At 45.4% G+C, this 23648-nt stretch overlaps 1 protein-coding gene across 1 annotated transcript in view; it reads left to right on the forward strand.

Moving 5' to 3' along the window:
• Positions 1-1554: 1554 nt before the first annotated feature.
• Positions 1555-23648, forward strand: part of kiz (kizuna centrosomal protein) — a gene marked incomplete at its 5' end in the record, with an annotated part of 29555 nt that continues 7461 nt past the window's right edge. The window contains 13 exons of the mRNA XM_079753075.1: positions 1555-1682; positions 2154-2216; positions 2536-2698; positions 4328-4402; positions 6126-6738; positions 6964-7222; positions 11755-11874; positions 13900-14067; positions 15433-15583; positions 18341-18521; positions 19162-19224; positions 20735-20860; positions 21124-21193. Coding sequence (XP_079609201.1) covers positions 1555-1682; positions 2154-2216; positions 2536-2698; positions 4328-4402; positions 6126-6738; positions 6964-7222; positions 11755-11874; positions 13900-14067; positions 15433-15583; positions 18341-18521; positions 19162-19224; positions 20735-20860; positions 21124-21193 — 2180 coding nt within the window. The remainder of the gene's footprint in view (positions 1683-2153; positions 2217-2535; positions 2699-4327; positions 4403-6125; positions 6739-6963; positions 7223-11754; positions 11875-13899; positions 14068-15432; positions 15584-18340; positions 18522-19161; positions 19225-20734; positions 20861-21123; positions 21194-23648) is intronic.

Raw genomic sequence — 23648 nt, forward strand, 5'->3', positions numbered from 1 at the left:
AAACACACAAAAAAACCACGAGACTTATTAAAAGGACGAAACCCTGATAACCCATCATGTTAGTCACCGTTAAGCCCAATGCTCGATTCTCCTCTGAAAATGGGGAAATTGGGTTTCTATCAGGGTAAATTGCTATTTTTGTGTAAGCTATTTAACAAATTATCAACTGCACAGATGTTTCAGACTAGCTTGCGGGCGAGAACAGGATCTGCAGGGCAGGCAAAGAAAGGTCTGAAGGATGCAAGGGAGATGTGCACTGAATATCAATTTAATTGACTAGCTGTTAATTCTCATGCAAATCGTGACCTCTGTTAAAGTGCATCAAGAGCTGTGTGTGTGGGTGGGTGCAGTGTATGATTGTGTGTGTGTGTGTGTGTGTGTGTGTGTGTGTGTGTGTGTGTGTGTGTGTGTGTGTGTGTGTGTGAGTGTGTGTTTGAACACTCACAATTTGTCTCTATTCAGAGGGAAGATGAAACAAAACAATATTGCTGTATTCTGAAAAGAGGTTACGTATTTTAAAACCACCATCTCCCTGTATAATTCGAAAAATAGAAAGTATCATGGGTTAGTGAAGCTAATTTTGGGGGGCAATTGTCTAGCTGGGATTTAGGGGACCACAACTATTATACTTGGTGGTTTCGATACTCATTCCTAATGAAAGCCATTACCAATCTAATTGTGAGAGTGCCTAGTATTATGACCAATGATGTTGAACACTTAAAAAATATCTTCTTTGAGTGCATGCAGAATGACATATTTCCTTCATTAACTCAATGCACTGCCTATCAGCCCTCTGCTGAACAAAGAACCTTGCGAAAATATCAATTATACTTGTAGGATGCAAAAAGGGGGATTTATTTCACAACAAATAGCCTCACAGAGAGATTCTGAATAGGGTACATTAGCATGACAAATGGACAACAAAACTCCCCAGTTCAACAGCTAAAGAGCTTTATGATGGGAATTGAATTGAGGAAATTGCTTGATTAGGGTCTGCATTCTGAGGACATGCCAATTACAGCACCCTGGCAAGAAGATAGAGCTATGACAAGTCGACAAACTGCCGCACGAAGGACACAAAATTACATTGAAAGAGCTGTCAGTAGTGAACTTTGGAAAATAAGATAAGATAACAGAAACAGGAAATCGAATCGGAAAATGTGCCTGATAAAGTTGTGGCATATCAGACCAATAAGCGTACAAAACTGAAAGGCAAGTAATGTACAGTACGTTAGCATTTAGCATGGAATGTGTAATCCTAGGTCAAACTAATCAAGGGGTTGTGTGCCCATTTCATCGATATTGTTTATTATACTTACGAACGGAGATGTCATATGGAGATCAAATATTCAGGTAAAAGGTTATGTCTTCAGGCTGAGGGCTAATTAAAACAACTGTATGCTAAAACTATTCTAGATTCAGCTCATCAGTTAATACATTTAAACAGCACAATTATTAGAAAAATTGGGAAAGTAGTGCTTTGGAGATAACATTTGAGAACTTGCCCACGTGGTCCGTTTGTTTACCACCAAGGAATTCTGGGTAGTCGTTCTCATGGTAACCAGTGTAAACACATTTCGCCGCCTCCACGTAACACGAAGCATGAACTTAGAAAACAGCACGCACAATGAGAATCGGTATTATGAAAAGATTGGATCTATTCAGCAAAGTATGCACGAAAGGTAAGTGTTTACATTATTATTCGCTTAAATGCACGCGTCCATAACATAACACATTCTTAGATTGTCCAGCCTTCTGAAACAGAGTGCTTGCTAGTTAGCAAGCTAGATTAGCACAGACAAGGTGCTGCAACTCTGGCGCTGTGCAGCACAGCTACGCGTTAGCTCTCTAGAAACAATCATCTTTACTATTGGAGATGATTACAACTTTGCATGTACGTAAAATGAATACGCAAGCATACATGCTTACATAACGTATGTATTCTACGGAAACACTGTTTACCTTAAAATAACCAACGCATCGCTAATTACAGTAACGTTAGTTAGAGCTATTACCTCTCGACTAGGGTTTTGTTTTGTGATAAGCATCGACCATCAACAACTTCAAAGAATGAAAATAAACGCAAAATTGTTTAAGGCCGAACTGCTTAAACAGTTCGTTTAGATGATTATCCCGCTGACTTCTTCCTGCAGGGAAAAGCGGAGGCTGGAGTTGGAGAGGGAGCTGTTTGCCTACTCCCTATCTGATACAAGAATGTAAGTCAATAAAGTTATATCCACCTAAGTAATTCAAGTCAACTATATTGCAAATTCACTCATCTAGGTCCTGTCAAGAGTGATATACAAAACAGGTACTCGATTATATGCCAACATACTAGATTCTCATCTGATATTAGATATAAATATATTTATATGTTACATATTGGTTATCTTAGGTTATATATGTATCCATGCATGATGTGTTTATAGATATAATGTGAGTGATACTGTACATAACTAGAAAAGTCTAGTCCTTGTTTTTGACAAAGCTCTTAGATAATGTTTCTTTTAAGTAATGGTTCTCCACCGCCCTCAGCTCACAGATAAAGTGTGCCAAACTGCGCAGCTATCTCAAAGAAATCTGTGAGAGGGAAAAGCGTGCAAAAATGAGAAACCTTGAGCTTCTGAGAGATGTGAAGTGCATAGAAATGAGCTTGAAGGAATATGGACCTTCCCGTGCCACTCTACAACAACAAAAGGTTCAACACACTCTCGCTCACTTGCAAGCGCACACGCACATGCGTGCGCACACACATACACTCATGCTTGCACACATAAACACACACCCATACAGACCCACACACATCCATAAAAACAGACACACAAAACCATACACACCTGACTGTGGCACTCTACAACAACAAAAGGTTCAACACACTCACTCATGCACACACAGATAGCATGCAGACACACACCCACAGACACACATTCTCTCAAATGTGCATGCACACACACACATCTACACATACGTGTGCATGCAATTTTTTTTTTAATTGATTGGAACTGCAGTGTGTGCAATGTGAGCCATTTGTTTGATTTGTATAGCTTATTTACAAAGGTTCAATATGAAGTTAGCACAATGTAATTGTATGCAATAGTTAAACTCAGGCATGCTTTAAAAGTTCTGTGTTTGAGGCTGGGAACGTGTAATTATCATTTATAGTACGTAATATTGATGTTTCACATGGTTATAAATAATTGCATCGCTATCTTGGAGTAATTTTCAGTTTTCCTACACTACAGGAATATTAACCAGCTTTTGCTTAGTGTAGCATTAGCACCACTCAAATGTCTCTATTTATCACTGCAAGCAAATGAGCAAGAGAAAAAAACAATGAGCGAGTCAGATTATCACTTAAAACTCAATGGCAGTGCTTGACAGCTTAATATCGAATTAACAAAATTGGTTAATTATGACTCAGTGAGATAATTGCCCAATATAGAGACTCTGAAGTGCTCCAGAGGTTTACTCCTCTCCCCTCAAGCAGTAGGTTTGCTTCCTCTTAATGCTTTTATGAGTAATACATTTTATTTATTATTTCTGGTCTAGCTTTTCCTTATATCCATGAAGGTGTATCTTGCAAATTTGTTTCATTTTTTGGTGTTTACATGTTTCTGTGTTTGGAATGAATGCAATTACATCCACAAAAAACACTAGTGGATGTGAATACACACACACAAACACACACTCTCACACACACTCACACTTACTCTCAAAAGCAAAAACAGGGTCATCATTTTGAAGGTAATTGTTGTAATTCCTTTTAATTAATGATCCATATTACTAGGGTTTGGGATGTTGGCATTCTAAATGGTTAGCCGGAATAGTTATTTGACTGATACTGTACTAGCTATTGTCCGGAGAAATTGACACAAAAAAGGAAATCTCAGTTGAAAGGTTAGTCGGTTTGTTTGAGTTAATCTCGCCAGTGCAATTAAGACTCTTTGATTGGAATTTGGATTAGCATGGTCAGTCTGGCCTATCAGATAATTAATTAAGAGTGTTGACAGACTCCTTGGGGGGGGGGGGGGGGGGGGGGGGGGGGCATTCATGAGGGAATACCGTTTCCACTGACTTGATCCCATGCAACACGCCCCTCTGTTGGCAGATGATGTTCACCACGCAGCATTATCATGTGGACACAATCCCTGGTGTTTGCGATTTGCATGTTCAATAATGTTAGGCCCTTTTGGGAATATCGTAATCACTGCGTCACCGTTGCTAAATTGTTTAAATTATTTGGCGGCTATCTGATGTGCACAAACGGTTAGATAATGAACCCGCCCACAAAGAAAGCGGTTTTATGTGTTTTTATTTTTGTATACAGGCTGAACACTCGGATCGCATTTCCAATTTCATGGCTGGAAGGAAAAAGAAAGAACAAAAGTCTAATGAGCAAAAGGTAACCATAACCATATATACATAGCTTTAAATATAAATATGCCTCTGTTCAAGTCAAATACATTTTAAGAATTACTAACCCACAGTGAGTAGAAATATCAGCTCAAATGTATTATTTAACCACACAAACATTAATTTGTCTGTCAAGCTAAGGGCGTCCCTTTATTTATAGCTGGCTTATAATGGCTTTGTGAAAAGAGTCTTGTTGTTATTCAAATGTTCCGGTTCAAATATAGTCACAATTTAATGGAAAAATGTTCTTTGTTCTGCATAGGCCTTTTGTTGAGTGATCACACAGAAGCCGGCTTCCTGCTTTTGGTGATCAAATTTGCACTCAATACAAGGGGCAATGCAAATCTTAAACAAACTGCCGCTGTTGTCTTTGTCGCCGTTGTTGTTGTTGTTTTGTCAAGGTTCAGCACAACAAAGAGACCGTATGGCATTATGCAGGAGAATGTGTAAGAAGGGGCGCATACGTCCAGGCTGTGTATCTGGCGGTGCGCAGGTGCCTAATCCTCGCCGGCGCCGCATCGGAGCCAGCAATGTAGTTCAAGCCCATAGCTGCTTCCTTTTTCTCCCTTCACTTAAAGCAGTTAAAGCTCTTTCAGATGAAATGTCTCAGGCATCTCATAATAACTTGGAGCATGCTGTCTAGAGCAGTCACTTGTAACTGTGTGCACACCGTCGTCCGTCCCACCCACCCACCCCCCATCCCATCCCCATCCCACCCATATCCCCTTTCTCAGCCTGCCGGTATTGTAATGAGCAAAAATGGTGCCGTCGCTCCATTATGCATACAAGCCAGTGGCTGGCAGTGTGCATGTCCCTCAGGCTGCAGCATTCATTAAGGGAAGCTTACCGGGCTGAAAGCTGGAGACGGACGATAACGGGATATGATTTTCATATTTAATACATTCCTTGGAAGAGCACACGCGTGCGGCAGATTGATAGAAGAATCAATTGCTACTTTAGTGAAACACTTTCTACTTTGCCCTGCAGCTAGCGATGGAATCACTCAGCCAAGAAATTAACTTTTCCTCTTTTTTTTTTTTTACCTACTTTGTGGATCTGCTGGGCAAGGCTGCATTGGTTTACAGTGAATGTTATTAAGCAGCTAACTGTTTGGTATTTAAGACTCTTATCAGAAAAGAAACAGAAGCCGTGTTTTTTTATTTTTTTATGATGTTTGGAAGGGGGCTGTTTACGCCGCTCTTCCTCTCCCACGGTGACAGTGCAGACACAAATCAAAACTTGCTAATAAGATTAAAAGTTAAAACATTGATCCCCAAAACAACCTTTTAAGAGAAAGGGTTAGGAGGAGTCTGACCTTGGCGCGAAAAAACTGCCCGTATTAAGACAAAATGTGAAATGGATAGTTTGAGCCACTTGAGTGGAATATCTGCTGGACTAAGCTCGTAGGTTTATATTTCAGTAGGAAATCTACAGCTGTGGATTCAATGATTTTAAAACGCTTGCTGTGTTCTTAGCCAACTTGTAGAAATGGTCTCAAGGGTTGTCAAGAAACCGACCGTTTGTTACCAAGTACCGCGGTGCAAGCTGCCACAGAAGACACCCTCATGGCCGTGCGGCCTTTTATGTCCGCACATTGTTTAATGGATCTCAACGAATCTCTATTATTTTCACACACACTTTCACAGAAAGATTCTCAGTGCTTAGTACTTCTGCTGGATAATTCTATTAAAGTGTGTCATCCTCATTCACAGGTTGATTCTGCACACACACTAAACCAGCGATACCCTGATGCTCAGGTCACCGAAGACCTCGACCGCGTCCCACCGGAGACGTTGGTGGGACGCCTCCAGAGCTGCCCTGGCGGCGCCAAAGCTGTCGCCGCAAGTACACCCTCACGCGGAGCCTCAGCATCCTCAGCAGCGGCGGCGGTGCATCGCTCCCCCATTACCCACGCACCCTCCCCCCAACACCCTCCGAGTGGCCTTTTGAACGACCATAGAGTCTGCCGAGAGGCTGCCACCGTCGGCCCAGCAAATTTATCAGATGACATTTATCAGGGCAACGGAGGTTCCCCCGACGGCTGTGATCCAAGTGTCAGGCGTGAAAGGACGGCGCCCGCACCCGCGTCCGGCCGCACCGTGACTAGCGAGGCTGCCAGAGGTGAGGCTGAGCATTCACCGTCGCTGCCGGCGACCTCCACGCGACCTCAACAGAGTGCTTTATTCGCCAGTGACCTCAGCCCCGTTTGGTACAAGAATACCCCCGCAGACGCTGTCGCCCATCAATCCCCGGTCGTGGAGGAGAAAGACGTGACCCATTCAGTGGCCCAGACATTCACCGGAGAGGAATCGCAGGAAGTCCCAGGTTTGCGGTGTGATTGGAGGAGTGTAATCGTTTTCCTGCCTTTCTAGGATCAGATCTATATCTGTATAAGAGTGGATCTGCATTCATGTAGATACTGATATAGATAAAGAAATATTCATTCATGACGTTGTATATTTTTTAAATATATATACTTAGCCTCTGACACTTACAATGAATGAATGATACAATAAAGATGGAGGTCCTGCGTTTACATGGGGATTTCAGGTGAAGGCGAGGGGAACCTGAGCGCGGCCAGCTCTAGCGTGTTGTCGGTGAGCAGCGCCAGCGACCTGTCCATCTCGCTGACCGAGTCGGAGCCAGAGGACGCACTGGCCGACGACGGGGGCTACCTCCACGACCGAGGGTCCATGGCCAGCCCCTCCCCCGCCAGGCGTAGCTCCTCCCCTGTAGCTCCTCAACGATCGTCCACGGCCGCGTCGCGGTCGGACGCAGATTCACGACCTACAGAACGCACCGCAGAAAGGTATGGTTGAAAAGAAGAAAACACATGCGCTGCGATGAGTCATTGGAGAGGTGCTTGATTGATCCTGCGGGGTCACATGCACTCACAAAAAGGTGCATTTTTCACAATATGGTTTAAGTAATTAATGTAGAGCTACCCGATTGTAACTTTGTGTGTGCTCTCTCTGGGGGGGGGGCAATGCTGTTGATGAGTCGCCTTCTTAACGGTGAAAACGAGAATAATAATGCTGCGACACGCACGGTGATGTGTATGTATGGCAAATACCAGGAAGAGGGTTTCTATGGTAACGGACACAGTGAGGTGTTCTGCTACAGCAGCTACTGGGAAAGAAGTGCAGTTTTAAATAGTGAAAAAAGAGATTCAAATTAACATGATATAGTGAATATGAAATAAGACCAATTCAAATATATTTGTTATGTAAAAAGATATATTTATGACACTACAGATAAACTGAGAAATCTGCATCAGTTGCATTCATTATAACATTGAGTGTTCTCAATCTAACAGTAAATGTTGCTTTGTACCATTTGTAACTTGGTTATCGCAGCCTCAGCGTTCATTGACAAACATGCATTTGTTTTGTTTGCCTCAGTGATAGATTTACTCAGTGTATCCCCTAATTGTGAAGGCATCACAAAGATGAGGGTTGAAGACCCCTACATTGAAGTTAATCTTTGCCGATCCGAGCCGGGCGGAGGTGGGTTAAAGGGGGAGGGCTGAACGGCCCCTCAAACACAGCAGTGTATGGCATTGATTGGAGGGCCAAGCTAATTGCCAATGAGCTGCTGACAGGTAGCAATTGTGATGGCATGACATTTCATTGATGGGCTGCAGTTTATCATACACTTGATTTGGATAGAGAAATGGCTAAATAGGGTTTTCTGTTGCCATGGCTTTGACGCTTGCTCTGTTGTATTGACTTGTAAAGAGTACAGAGCCGCTGTTTCAGTTTTGGAGTTAATAATTAGTGTAATTGTGGAAAATAATGACAATTAATCCTTTTACTATAATCTTCATGCCAAATCTGCATTATGAACGCCTAAGGTAGATAGATAAATCTGATGTCTATATTTAAAGGTTCATTGCCCACCTGCTATGGTCAATAATACACCATTTAGGACAAGATTCAACCTTCAACCAAAGGTTGATTAGTTAAATTTAATGAAATAAACCTCACCGTAGTACAACACATATATTTTTACTGATAGGACGCTATTCTTTCCAACAATAAACATTACAGGATGTTTTGTTATTTTTTAATTTAAAACTGGTGCACAGTTGTTTCTTTAATCATTTTCATTTGACTTGTAGTAGAACCTGGTAATGGTGTAGGCCACTGATATGAGTGTATCTAGGATGTTTCTAGCAAAGGAGACCCAAAGCACAGCATTGGTATTATTTATTTATGTCTTCATTTTATCACAGAGGAGCGAACATTAACTGGACAACCACAAATGCGTTGAGTCATTCAAATTCTTAATACAAGAATATCTTTGTTGTGAATAAAAAAAGCTGAACATTTTACAGACGTAGTTACAACACCTAATGTATCACCTAGTAAGTAACCCAAAGTAGTAGTTGTATATAAATAAATACTATGTCAGGAGTGTGAAAGCACTACGCTGCCGCAGTGCTAGCATCAACTTTGGCATTAGCCGCCGCCGCGGTGGCAGCCGTGCACCTTAAACTGAGCGCTCAGGGCCCGTGACCGACAGCACTGCCATAATCCAAGATAATGCCCTAGCAGCAATTTTCTGCTCCAGAGACTTCAGGAAGTCCTCAGCGGAGGAGGGGGCAAATGTGTGGCGCCACAGAGTGTGTTCTGGAAGGTGGGCGATGTGGACAAGCTCTCACGGTTAGCTCTTGGTTAGCATGATGGCGGCTTCTGAGTTGGAGGATCCTTTTGAATGGTGTTTGACCTGCCCAGAAAATACAAACTGAGAATATCCCTCCTTTTTTCCAAATACAAGCCGGTCTCTTTCCAAATACAAGCCCTCTAAGCCCTTCAAGAGAATAATAGAAAAATATGCTTTTAACGAAAAGCATTTAATTTGCAAGGTTGTTGACTTGCAACAACCCTGCAACCCCTGCACATTTTTTTTCTTCTTTTTTTTGTGTTTTATATTTAGTTACCTGTGTTTTTTTTAAGGTAACTGGTGTACTGTGTTATTATAAACAGAATATATATAATATAATAATATATACATCATATATGCTTTATATAGTACACAGTGTAAACTGTGTACTATATAAAGCATAAACTGTCGCTACACAGTTTTTGGTGCGATTTAGAGGGTGCCAGCAACCAACAGCATTTCACTCCTTCACCCTCTCTTAGATGCTATCACATTTTATGTTTCCGAACATTACACGGAGGATGTTTGTGTTGCCATAATGATGTGGAGAATCTCTCTCTCACACTCTCTCTCTCTCTCCCTCTCTCTCTCTCTCTCTCTCTCCTTGTGTGAAGTGTGAAGAAGAATGCTTGTGGCACAGGGCCGTGTCTCTGTGTGGTCTTGCTCCACCCATACAGTGTGACCTCAGGAGGGGCCACCATTAGCCTGTGGTTGGGAGAAAGTGGTGGTGGTGGTGGTGGTGGTGGTGGTGGTGGTGGTGGTGGTGGTGGGGAGGCTGCAGCTGCCATTGTTAACACCAAGGGTCTCCGACTATGGGGAGAGAACAGCGAAAGCTTTGATGTAAAGCTTAGAATGCATGCAGTCTTCAAGGCTTACTTTGAATCTGTGCCCCCACTTTCTCTCTCCCTCTTATCCGTGTCTCTCTTTCTCTCCCTCCCTCTCCCTCTCTCTGTTTCTCTTTTATTTTCCTCTGTCAAGGTTATAATTTATATCGGTCTTTCCATTCAGCTCACAAGCAGTAAAAAACCAAGCCTGGTCAATTCATTACGTTATCCCATTATATTTCACCTCCGGCATTGCCCCGGCTGAAGCTGACATATCCCCCAGCTTTCTACAAGGCTCATCATAATAATGCTGCACACTTTCCTCCTTTCCAACACGTTACCCCTTAATAGATGATGGTTGAGCTATAGCTGGTGTTGTTTTTTTTACCCCCATCTCCATGTCGCTTACCGTCCATAAAATGCCTGTTTTCTGCTTGCTGCCATTGGCTAACCGTGACAATGGAAGGCAGATATTATTTTGTTATTCTTTTATTGCACCGTATCCAGCTTTTGTGTAGGCAGGGATGAGGTGGGTGTTGTTGGTGTTGCTGCGCTCAATCTTGCATCTTCTATTATCACTCGCTGTCTATGGCCCGTTCCTATTGTGTGCTCGTGTTTATTTGTTTTTTTTGGGGCATTTTTGTGTCTGCACTCGTCATGGTGTGTAAAGATCTCTTTCCAACCCCCTGACACCAATCACTCCAAAGATGAGGCCGCGGAGCGCGGGGAACCAACCTGGGACGCGGCGATGCACCCTGCAGGGTAATATCACAGCCGAGCAGGGATGACCCTCTATCACTCTTACTCTCTCTCTCTCTCTCTCTCTCTCTCTCTCTCTCTCTCTCTCTCTCTCTCTCTCTCTCTCTCTCTGTCTCTGTCTCTCTCTCTCTCGGGTGCGCGGCTAACAATACACTCCCCAGCCATGTCGAGATGCTGCCGAACAAGCAAATCATGAAGTGAGGTTGCACACCCAGTTACAAACTCCCCCCCCCTCAAAATAAAATGCACATGAATCAAGAGAGACCTGCAGGAGCACGCGACATATTCCATTTCTTTCTCCCTTTTCTCTAAAGCTCTCCTTTTCAAGGGCATTGATGTACAAAGTGGAGGCAGAAAGATGGTGACTATTTCAAGGCCCACTCTGGAGCTGTGGAAGGGAAGGGAAAGGGGTGTGTGGGGCTGGGGCCGCTTCCACCTGTGCTACTTCAGCCACATGGATTTGGCTGTAGCTGGCACCAAGCGTAAGATCGTCGGCATACATGCAAGTTAGCTTCGTCGGCGTGTTACTAGGAAGCGACCGGTGACCACAGAAACTGCGATTGTTGGCTGGTCCTCTGACCCATGCAACCCATCTAAGATGCAACTCTTTTTTTTCTCCTCTGTTATACGTTTTTGTTGACGTATTTGCGTTTTTTGTGGGCTGAACTAGACGATGAACGAATATTTACTCACATAAGTCCTCTTGTTTGTTTTCCCTTCTCCCCTGCTCTCCTTTAGTAGTATTAGTAGGATTCCTTTTCAACAAATTGTACCAGCTGTTAAATTTAACTCAAACATTCATCTTTTTATGTGGACCTTGCAAGTACAAGCCGTCATTCCAGAGGCATCAATAGATATTTGAATAGTCGAAGGCCCCAACTGTGGCACCGGCACTCTAACCGCCGCATTCCTCCGGCAGGCCTTGAGAACTTCAAGGAGTGAAGTGGATCACACAAGTTTTGATCATACACATTCTCCCTTTACACATCCTCCCTTTTACAAATAGTTGGAATATTGATAAAATAACCTCTTTTCCCTTTTTTTTTGTTGTATAATTTCCTTTCAACACTCTTAATGCGTAATGCTCTTTCAGACTCACCCATGAAGGACTCTATTATCTGCTGGAGAGCATCGAAGGACGTCTCCGGGACTGCCACGCCGATGCCTACCTGGCCTCTTTGATTGAGGACGGCAAACTCAATGCAATCATCAGGTGCGTGTTTTCCCAAATGAAATTGTTTGTCCGCTGTCACGTCCTTTTCCCTTCATGCGAATATTTTGATTACGCACATTGTCTTTTCTTCTTCCACCTCCATGTTGTTTTAGGGTGCAGCAGTGGTCATTGAGCCAATCTCACGCACGCAGAGGGATATGTATTACCCTCGGTGTGGAGGGCTCTCACTTTAAATGAAGTGTCCTCACTCTGATAGCAACGAGACACACACACACACACACACACACACACACACACACACACACACACACACACACACAACAAATAAACACTTGGGGCCCTATCTTGCATCCGGCGCAATTGACTTAATCACTGGCGCATGTGTCGTTGATAGTTTGCAACTGGCACAGAGCGTTCTTTTCCCTCCTGCGCCATGCGTCGGTAAATTAGGGAATGATCTTGCGCCCCAAGGGGCGGTTCGGCGAAAGAAGGAGGCGTGTTCTGGCGCAAACGTTCCCTGGTGCTATTTTGCAGTTTCAGAAACCACTTGCACCACAAACCAGGAAATACCTGGTTTAAAGTCAGTGGCGCGTTGTTCAGATGCTATTTTAAGGGCGCATGCATAATGTTGCTTGTACACCTCGCGCATACACTTTGCTTCTCTCATCTACCTAGCCACACATTCTTGGTAAATTATTTGGGAAAGAACAGCTGATACAGCGGTAATAAGTTGTACTTTTAAATCAATGCATCTGCAAACACCGTACAGCAAACACATATTTTCTTCGTGGACATCGTGTACATGCCCATAACTTTTAGGATTGATGAGTATTTGATCGTGAGAAAACATTGTTTTACCGCGAGTGAGTGTTAAAAAGAACGAATGAATGCGAGCACGCGTGTGTGTATGTGTAAAAGAATTAATGAATGCTGGCGCGTGCGTCCATCTGTTTAAACACACGCAAACTAAACACGTAACGCATAATACAGTCCATGGCAATGTATATTAATGGGGGGACAAATGCATATTAGGAACACAAGTCGATAACGATAATGCATACAATACTGATAAGAAACAATGTTTATAATGTATCGCGTATATCATTGAATAGAACCAGTTACCGCATATCATATGTTATATCATATAAGTTTTCTTTGCCGAGTGGAAGAAAACCTTATTCCATGTGTGAATTAGGCCGTATTATTTGGCCATAAACTGAGCCATTTGAAATTTGAAATTCATGTGCATCTGTCTCATTGGAGACTGCAGACGCGCTGTCAATATATCAACTTGTCAGATTCAAATGCGCTCATGGCTCTTAAAGGGGATGGGAGCTGGCACTCTCATTGGTTTATTGCACGTTACGCCCAAACCACACCTACGGGTAATTAGGCTACTTCAGACCAACCCTTTTTAGATTTGCGCCGGGCGCAAGAGTCATTTTTTGCGCCGGTAAATTAGCGGCATTGCCATAGAACCGCCCACAAAGCTACTAGCGCTTGGCGCTTCTCACTTGCGTTTCAGACCGGTAAAATAGGGCCCATGGTCTCCAAGGGGTCAATGAAGGATGGGGTAGGACATCGGTTTTCATTACCAGATCACGGCTCACTTTTTCTTCCGCCTTTTATGTTTACGACGGTCGTTCAATAACCATAATTGGATCTCTGCTCACAAAGTGTCTGAGGATGAATGGATGAATGCAGCGCCGCTGAAATGTATGTCTTCTTTCTTTCGTCTTTTCTTCACCTAATTATATGTTAATATATGAACAATAAATTTATTAATCAATGTCAAGCTTGTAAATGCCAGCATGTTAAGTGGCATAAAGATGAACATCCTAAACTCAGTACATTACTGACGAGGACTTTGATATCATTTGTTGTTTAAGCGTAATATAATGTATATAATAATAATATAATAATATATAATAATAATATAATAATGTAATCCAATAAACCTAAAGCATGTTGACATGCCTAAGCGCAAGTTTATGTACGTACATGTGTGAATGCTTGAACATGGATGTTTGTGTGTGTGTGTGTGTGTGTGTGTATGTCGGTCAGCCTCTGTAACAGGGGAGCGCTGAGTGTGAGCGATGCAGACCTGGAAGAATGCAGCGCGGTTGTCCTACGCGAGCTCCAGAGGTTGTGCTGGAGCACGGCGAGGGGCTGCCTGCTGCCCTGGGACCTGGTGGAGGGCCAGAAGGGCAGCCCCCAGCCGCAGGACATCAGGTGCAGTGTCCCGGGCTTTGGGGCAGCGGGGGGACACGGATGCATGATGAAAGATGCATAGCAAAGATACATAAAAAAAATGTTTTGTCTATTGTGTTTTGTGTTTGTTTACACCTTGTACGTTCACGTCCTGTGGTCATGAGGTGTGTGGGTTGTCATGAGGGTTAAGACGTGTGTGTGTGTCTGTGTGTGTGTCTGTGTGAGTCTATGTACAATTCAAGATTAGGAGATTGTGAAAAGGATAGCTGAAGTAAGTTGATACTTTTTGCGATGCTGAGTTCATATTTGAGATAGAGGAGTTTGATGAGGAAAAAAAAGCAATTTTCCAAGGTGGCAGAGTTATCGTACATCACGTCTTCAGTGCATTCCAGTCCTCTATCGCCAACCCTCAGCTTTTTATATAGACCCAGCAAGAGAGAGGACCTCGCGTTTACCTGAGTGTGTATGTGTGTAGAATGGGGACATCTCTCCTGCTTCTCCCATAATGAATGTGCACCATAATAGAATGATTCACAGCCCAGCTTTTAGCTGCTACAAAAAGTCAGAGAGTTCAAGAGACCTTTTTCTCGACCTTTTTCAAACAGTCACAAAAGAGAAAACACATTTTAGGCTGAATCTCATTTTTTTCACACGGTTTATTCTAGAGAATGTGCTTTTATTCCTCTCATTCTTTTTTTTTTACATAGCAGTTTGAGACCAGGGCATTCGCTAAGAGTGCCTCAAACAGCCGGGTCTGTTAACACGGCCATTTGATGCACTCCTCTTCCTGTGGCCAACAGCCTGCGTGGAGGTCACGGCTGGGCTGGACAGGGGAAGGTCATGGGTAAATTAAAAGGCCCTATCTGTGACTCCCTAGTGCGTTTGGGTAATGAGGAGGCGTGTTGGCGCCTTATTGATTCTCAGAGCGAGACCTTTCGGGCATTACATGCACTCAAATCCAATAAAAAGCATTCAGCAGAGGCCAGCTAAATCCCTTCTTTTCTGCAGAGATACCTTTCTGGCTGGTGCGTGTCTTTGGACTTATTATGGAGGGGTTTATATATATTTTTCTACTGGACTTCATAGTCTACTGTGTTGAAAGGGTATAATAAAACAGCCTTTTGGGGAAATACAATTATTCTTATTCAATGTGTTTACTTATTAAAAAGCAGACCAATTAAAAAAAATATATATATGTTTGTGTGTGTCTGCGCGCCTGCAGTTTGTGTGTGTGTGTGTGTGCGCGCGCATGGCTGTGTTTGATCTCCCGACGTGTGTGTCTAATGAGACACCCTCTCCGTCTCTCTTCCTCTGTCTCTCTTTCTTTCTCTCTGGGTCTCTTGCTCGGTGCGCCATGGGTCTCCCCCCTCCTACCCGCCACCACAGCTCACGCCTCCCCCCTGACGGCGCTGGGCTGTGGGATCGCTGGTTCAAGCACGCCCTTCTGCTGAAGGAGCGCCGCGTCATCGGCACCGAGCGCCTGCTGCAGCTCTTCACGCCGCTGCTGCTGCCGCGCCATGCCACCTACGGCCACCAGGTAGCAGCAGCACACGCACACACACACACACACACACACACACACACACACACACACACACACACACACACACACACACACACACACACACACACACACACACACACACAGGCATGCACACACACACACACACACACACACATACGCGCGCACACACATGCGTGCATGCACACACACACACACACGCATGGCCACACACATATGCGCGTGTGTGCACACCCACACACGCATGACCACACACACACACATACATACACAAATACCCCCTCCACACACAAATACCCGCGTACACACACACAAATACCCATGTACACACACACACACACACAAATACCCACGTACACACACACACAAACACAAATACCCACGTACACATGTACACACACACAAATACCCACATACACAAATACACACACTGACATGCATGCACTCACTCTTATACCATTAGCACTCAAAATATAGGCACACAACAAAACTCACAAAGCACCCACCCACGCACACAAACACCTACAACAGACACATGCATACACAGTCACAACGCACACACATACGAAAACCATACCCACACACACTCAACGCATCATTTTGGGTGTTGTTAACTCAAGACTGGCCTGTGGGGGCTTTTACCTGAGCCATTATAGGGTGTTGGGTGTTGTACGCCTGCTCTTCAGATTGCGGCGCACGTTGACCCAAAACCAAAGGGAAAGCCGGATCCCCCTGAAAAATCCCCCAAATAAGCAGCGTGTCGGGCCTTTAACGGGTTATTAGGCGGTATGTCATGCTGTCGCCTAGCTCCCATTTAAACCTTCTCTTCCACAACACACAGCCTTTTGATGTCCCCCTGCTCATTGACCCTGTGGTTGGATCACGGACAATTAAACACCGAAAGGAAATCATGGGGAATATTAGCACGGCCAAGCACGAAGATGATGCTAGGAGCCCTCTGCCTTCGCTCTGAGCACGGGGTCTGCTTACAAGCTAAACCCACCTTTTATAATCATCTAGATGACTATTGGCTGGGGGGGTTATGTTATTTTGAATGTTAATGATCAACAATCTTGGAGCGTTTTTTTTCTTTGGGCGTTTATTCATGAGAAATCTGTCTCCCTTGCGGCGGGGGAAGCTGTGCGAGTGAGAGGAGGGACTGTAGAGGCTCTTGAAAATATGAGCTGTAGAAGGAGGAGAGGGCGCCGCAATCTCCATCATCGCATCGAAGTGCAAAAGCCTAAGCAAACTCTCTGGCTATCTCTAGATACTCACGATCTCTCTCTCTTTAGATATACCTCTCTCTAGCTACCTCTCTCTCGCGCTCTCTCTCCTTGCTCATTCTCTCTCTCTGTTTCTGTTTCTCTTTCTCTCTCTCTTTGTCTTTCTTTAACTCTCTCTCTCTCTCTCTGTACTCATTCTCTCTCTAACTCGCTCTCTCTAACTCTCTCTCTCTGCTTACTCTTTACCAGCCAGAGCATGCAAAACATTCTGTTCACGTCTCTTCTCGCCGCCTGGCCACTCTGGCGGAGGGGGGCAGGCACACACACACACACGCACTCACACACTCTCAAAGACGCCCTTTGAATATCCAAGTGTTAATAGTTGTGTCCGTTGATATCTGAAAATGCAGTGGGTTGACCCAGTGTTCTCAAGGCCCCTCGCCCGGGGGGTCAGGGAGAATCAAAGATATCAAAGACTACTATCAAGACCAATATAGAATTTGCTTTATAAGGTGTTTATTTTGTATTGCGCAACATCACAGTGAAGTGGCAAGTTCAGGGCGTTTTGCATCCATTCATTTTCCACTCCTTCTTCTCAGATAAACAGAAATGGCGCCCAGTGTCAGTTTGGTAAGGCGGTTGAACAGCGTGTCACACTGTGCACACAAAGTTTGCTCGCCATCAAAGACCCCTCCTGATCAGTCCCCTTCATATTGGACCTCATTAAAAACCCAAAAGTTGCTAATGACCGTCTGAGACTGAGAGGCGCTCTTTGATGATGTTGATGCCTGGGGTTTTGATATGGCGGGGGGGTGGGGTGAGGGGGGGGGGACGCAGAGAGTGTGAGAGGGAGAGAGAGAGAGAGAAATAGAGGTGAGTGATAGAGAGGAAGGGGGAGAGGAGGAGAGAAAGATGGGGAAGGAGAGAGTAGGAGTGAGGAAGTAGGAGAGAGAGAAGGGGAGAGAGAGAGCGGGGGAGAGGGATAGAGGGTGGGGATAATGGACAAGCAGCACCTCCCTGTTCCTCATGTCACACACAAACACTCCTTGTCTCCCCCGGAGATACAACAACAACAACAACACTAGCTAGGCGAAGCAGCGATGAGCTGGAGAGGAGGAGGGAGGAAGGGGAGCCGTTTGTCTCAATCCCCTCAGCCAAGGGATGAGAAGATCTCTGGAAGGTGTTGCACATTAACGCCAGGCTGATTGCATTCTGTAGGCGCTTCAATAATCTTATGGATGACAAGAGGAGGGGGAGAGAGAAAGAGAGGCAGAGGAAGTGAAAGTGGAAAGTGTGAGAGGATGGAATAATCTATTTTTTTTGTAGTTAAAGAGGAGACTGAATAAGAGAGAGAGAGAGAGAGAGAGTACGACAGCGTGAAGTTATATTGTTCCCCCTCACCAGGGGTTGGGCAGGGTGGTCTTCAGTGGCACCACCAGCCAGAGCGAGGGGGGGGTGACTTGGCTAATTGGCAGCGCTTCAATTTGACGCTACCCTCCAGAACGGGAAGGCAATTAAGAGAGCTGCTTTTAATTTGTGCTCTGCGCAGGCCAAAGTGCTGCTGAGGACACTTCTGTCCCGGTCCAGAGGGGAGTGTGCCAAGGAGGAAGAGCAGCAGCAGCAGGAGGAGGAGGAGGAGGAGGAGCGGAGGAGTGATTCTTCTTCGTCGCATAGTTGGAAACTGGAGGAAGCACCGACGTCCAGATCGCTACAAGACCCGGGGACACAAGGTCACTGAAGGCTGTTGTCAGATGTTTGTTGGGGCTGCTGGGTTTTATAGATTGGTTGTATAGAATGGGACCAAGGGGGGTGTTATTATTAAGCTTAGGATCTCTTATATTGGTGACACATTGTGTGGCATTGAGCAATACCGTTCTCTGGTTTTCAGTCGCATTAGATTCCACGATTATCATTACAAAGATTATAAACCAAGAGTTGCCCATGGCTTTGTTACTTACATCAATAATAACAATTTGCTAGAATCTTTATCCCCCTCCCCTCTAACATTATTATAAATTGTGCGATGTGTAGAAAGACTGGTCATTGGACATACTGTATTTAAACCTCTGCCACTTATAAGAGGCCTTCTCCACACAGCAATTCAACTTTCCTTAATCTTTTTTTTACTATTTCACTGAGGAAGAAAAAAAACTATTTCAGTATAGACGCTTTTCCAGTGTCTCTCTTTTAATGGCGTTCCATGAAGCCCCAGAGTGTTCACTGGACTCTATTCAGAGCCAACGGGGGAAATGAGCCCCCCATCAGCCCATGCCCCCTCACTCTGTGTCCCCAACACCCACCTCCCTGGCTCTGCCCCTCACTGTGGACGGTCTCTCTCTCTCTCTCTCTCTCTCTCTCTCTTCCTTACAGCCCTACAAAGTGGAGGAGAGGACAGCCAGGACGAAAGCCCTGTTGAAAGTATTCCTATTAGAGGTAAAAAGGCAGCTCCTGGTTTCCCCCCGGAGGTATTCAGTGTGCGTTGTGTGGTTCTGTTTTCTTCTCGCCCTGCTGTGAATAATGGTATCCCCCCCCACACACACACACACACCCGCCCGCCACCCCCTTTTGATTCATTTTTAAACCCCGGGAAGGATTATCAAGGTGACTCCGGGGGTCAAAGTCCCACCTGAGAGCGCCACCGCGGCTCCTGCTAATTATCTCTCAGAGAACTCAGGGAAAAAAAATCGATTTCAGAAGCCCACATATTATTATTTTTTTGGGACTTTGTGGAGAAAAAAAGGGATGATTCCCAGGTCTCCCCCCGGCATAATGTGTCCCTGCTTTAATTGTCAGAACACCGGGGGGCCGCGGGTGCCCGAGATCTGTCGTCGGTTCTCATTATTGACCAAACAATGTCCGGGGCGATGCTGGACATGAAACGGCCCCAGATATGAAGGCATGCTGAATCCCCCCCCCTCCTATAGTCGTCAGATTTCCCGCTGTGCGTTTCATGTCGACTACGCGCACATCCCAAGGTGTGTGGAGCGAAAAAATGAAGCCAGCTTCCTATCACTATAATTAATCCCCCCACCCACCACCCACCCACCACCCCTCCCAAAAAGAAAAGGGACAGGGGACTGATGCTGCGTCCAGCGTCTCATGGCGTGTGTAAATCTTTAGTTGTCATCAAGCCTTCGATCTTAGGACGGACTGTTATCCCTCAATTTAATTTCTACCTGGACATCCAGCTTGCCTGCTTTAAATGAAAGCAGTTAGCTTGAAAGCAAAAAAATAAAGAACAACGGTCGATTGATGCATGTGGGGGTCAAACTACAATCACACGCAAACGTGCAATGTAAACATCACAGTGTTCAGGGCCACATTATAAATGATGAATACATTTATGCGTATAGCTTGTGTTGCATAATTCAGCCAGACGTTAAATGTTTGTTAACAGATTTGGTAAAAGATGTTCTAAAAATGTACCAGTTGAATCCACATAATCACCTCGCCACACTTTGATTAGCGAGATTGGCGTGTACCGGAGAGGACCCTGGGATTTATTGTCCGTTTGCCCCTCCGTGTTGATTGTTTAGCCAGTGCTGGCGTCTGCGCTCCTCAAATACGATACCTACTCTAGGACAGCGGGTGGGGAAGTAGTCAAGAGTGTTCTTAAAACCGAAAATCAATCCCAAGCCCCTTCCTGGCAGGAGCTGTAGTGCCGTATAACGCACAGAGGTGATTGACCGTCTCGTGGAAACTGCTGATATAAACACTGAGGGCTTGAATCAACAGCTTAGCACCACTGCCACCAGGTTGCACCTCCGTCCCCTCTCCGGCCACCCAGGTCAGCGCTGGAAAGCCAAAGGCGCCAAATGAAGCGTGTTGTCTCTTCAAACAGAAACCTCTGAAAGTTGGAAACCTGGGCTCTGAGCAAATATTTGACATGAGGTGTTGTGTGTGTGTGTGTATGTGTCTGCTTGTGTGTGTACCCTTTGAAAAGAGACAAGAGCATATCAGCTGCTTAAACAATCCGCCGAGCAGAAGTGGCTGCCGGATTCTGGAGAGCTGGAGGATGAGGATGAGGAGGAGGAGGAGGAGGAGGAGGGAGAGGACAATGCACTTCCAGGTAGGTGAAGAGGTCCGATCACACGTAGTTAAACACCAGAGCCTAACCATGGGTAAACATTGGCCTTATGTTCCCCCACCGCCCCCACCACAGTAAAACAAATCTAACCGCATAAAAAAACCCATATGGGGTTAGCACACTGTCTGGTGATTCCTGGGTAAGAGCAAGCTGTGACGGGAGTTTACCGTGGGTGTCCATGATGTCAACGCGACCCGTTGTGTTTTTTGGTTTTGTTTTCATCCGACCGCGTTTGCTCTTTTAAGGAACAAACGACAGCGGTGAAGAGGACCCTGGGTGGGCAAAGCACTCGTCACATCAAGACCCTTACCCCTGGTAAGAACACTGTTATTATTCTGGCCGGCCACCAGCCACCAAAGTGGCTAATGTACATTTGCATGGCACGTAATTCCCTGTTCATTTACATCAGATCAAGGGGTGCTCCCCATTACCTGGTCCACAAAGACAAAGGCACCCCCCGATCCCCTCCCACCGCCCACCCCCCCTCTACGCCAAAGCCCCCCCCATCTCTCTCTCTCTCTCTCTCTCTCTCTCTCTCTCTCTCTCTCTCTCTCTCTCTCTCTCTCGTGCTATTTGATAATAATATTTGGGGCTTACATTTTTTATGATATTTCTTTTTTTTTTGCAAAACTCAAAGGGGGCTTTCTATTTGTCGAATTTTTGACCCTCATACAGTGCGTGATGAATAAACAGAAGAGATGTATTGAAAAAAATATCAATACAAAAATGTATTCTTGAACCGCATCTTGAACCGCATTTAGGACGCTCAAATCAAAGCCACCGAGTGGCTGTGCAGAGACCCCAGATCTTAACACTTATATGGCTTTTGGCAGAGAGGGCTCTCTCTCTCTCTCTCTCTCTCTCTCTCTCTCTCTCTCTCTCTCTCTCTCTCTCTCTCTCTCTCTCTCTCTCTCTCTCTCTCTCTCTCTCTCTCTCTCTCTCTCTCTCTCTCTCTCTCTCTCTCTTCTCTCTTGCTATACCTCTTTCTCTCCCCCTTTCGCCCTCTCTCCCCCTCTTGCCCTCCATCTCTCTCTCTGTCTCTGCCTCTCTCCCCGTCTTTCCCTCTCTCTCTCTCTCCCTCTCTCTCCCCCTCTCTCCCTCTCTCCTTCTTTCTCGCTCTCTCTCACCTCACATTTGAATATCAACACGGCGACTTCATCAAATTTCCAATTGCATGTTTGGTCCTGGGAGCGGCTCTTCAGCCAGGAGACCGTTTGAAACCCCGGTAATGGGTGGGTAAACGTTATGAGGAATAATCTTCTCTGATTTCACCTGATTACCGGGCACCATGCTGACACGAGGGGTCCGCGTTACTCCCCCTTTACCCCCCCCCCCCCAGCCGGGCCCGGGCCACATCCCTCCCGTCCGCCTATTAGACCCAGGGAAAAGGGCATAATGGGCCCCCGATCCATTGTCGCACTCGTTGCCGCCGACGATGGTTGCCATCCCCCCCCCCCCAGATGACTGGCCCTCTTTAATAAACATGAGCCTATTTTGCAGAGAGCCAGTCTCTCTCTCTCTGCGACGGCGCCCCTGGTCGTGCCCATCATTAGGGGTGTGATGTGAGAAGCGACGGGCCACAGCTTAGGTGACACAATAGAGACCCAAACCCTTCACCGAGCCACCAAGAAACCCCACAAAACCAAAGCACAGGATGGCATGGAAACCTGGAGGTGAGCAGGTTGGGGGCACACATGAGACTGGATGGGGAGGCGGGCTGCTAATGAGTTTTAGGCATGTCTGACACAGAACTCGTAAGGACACTACACACTTAAGGCCTCGATACACAAAAGGAAAGGGATATCGTTATGAGAGCTATGTCGGTCACTGTATCCCAGGTCTTATATGGTGATATGCTCCTCGTTCTTTTCTTTGTTCTTCTTCCTTTAAGTTCTACTGGTGTCTTTTGTTCAAGCGCTCGACCACAGTCTCTTCTTTATCGCTGTATTGCTGCCACAAGTGGTCTGCAAGCCCTGCACTCGAGGAGAAGCTGAACGCTGTGGCATGGCTGGCCCTCGCTCCCTCCCTCACTCTCTGCTTACTCTCTCTAGCTCTCCCACTAACCCTCTCTAACCCTCTCTATCCCTCTCTCTCACAGTCCTTGGCTCTCTCTCTCTCTCTCTCTCTCTCTCTCTCTCTCTCTCTCTCTCTCTCTCTCTCTGGCCGATCCTCGCTTGCTGTTTGCTCGCCCCCTCTCTCCTTGCCCGCCTGTTAATTATTTGCAGTATTTTGTCAGTGAGCTGATGAGTGACATCAAACGGGAAAAGGGGAAGGAGCCGGACTCCCAAACACAAAAAAAAATGTCTTCCTCTGTGTTGTCTTAGACAATAATTATGATTTTGCCCGTTAAGCCCAGAGACTACAGCCCCGGGGATTGTAGTTTAAAGCAGAGGCTTTGGTGCAAAAAATGCATTTATAGCCCTTTGTGTGGCTCCTCATTATGTGTGGGCTCGATTCATTAAGTAATTGGTTTGCAGTTGTTTACATGAGTATTAAGGCCCTCTATTCAGGGGTCTTTGAGAGATACATTGTGCAAATGTTGCATGTTATGAATGCAGAATGAGAGGCGGGGGGAGGCAGGGGGGAGGCAGGGGGACGGGGGGGGGGGACAATCCCAGTGGCCAAACACTGCACTCGGCTGAAAGGCGAGAGAAAAGCGCGGGGCGCTGCTTTGCATAGCAATGACGAGGGGCTTTAATAAGCTTTACAGATTAAATACATGCAGTCTATACAAGATGCAAAGAGATACTCTTAACACATTTATATGTGC

The sequence above is a fragment of the Pollachius pollachius genome, assembly GCF_949987615.1.
Source record: "Pollachius pollachius genome assembly, chromosome: 15".
Taxonomy (NCBI): Eukaryota; Metazoa; Chordata; class Actinopteri; order Gadiformes; family Gadidae; genus Pollachius; species Pollachius pollachius.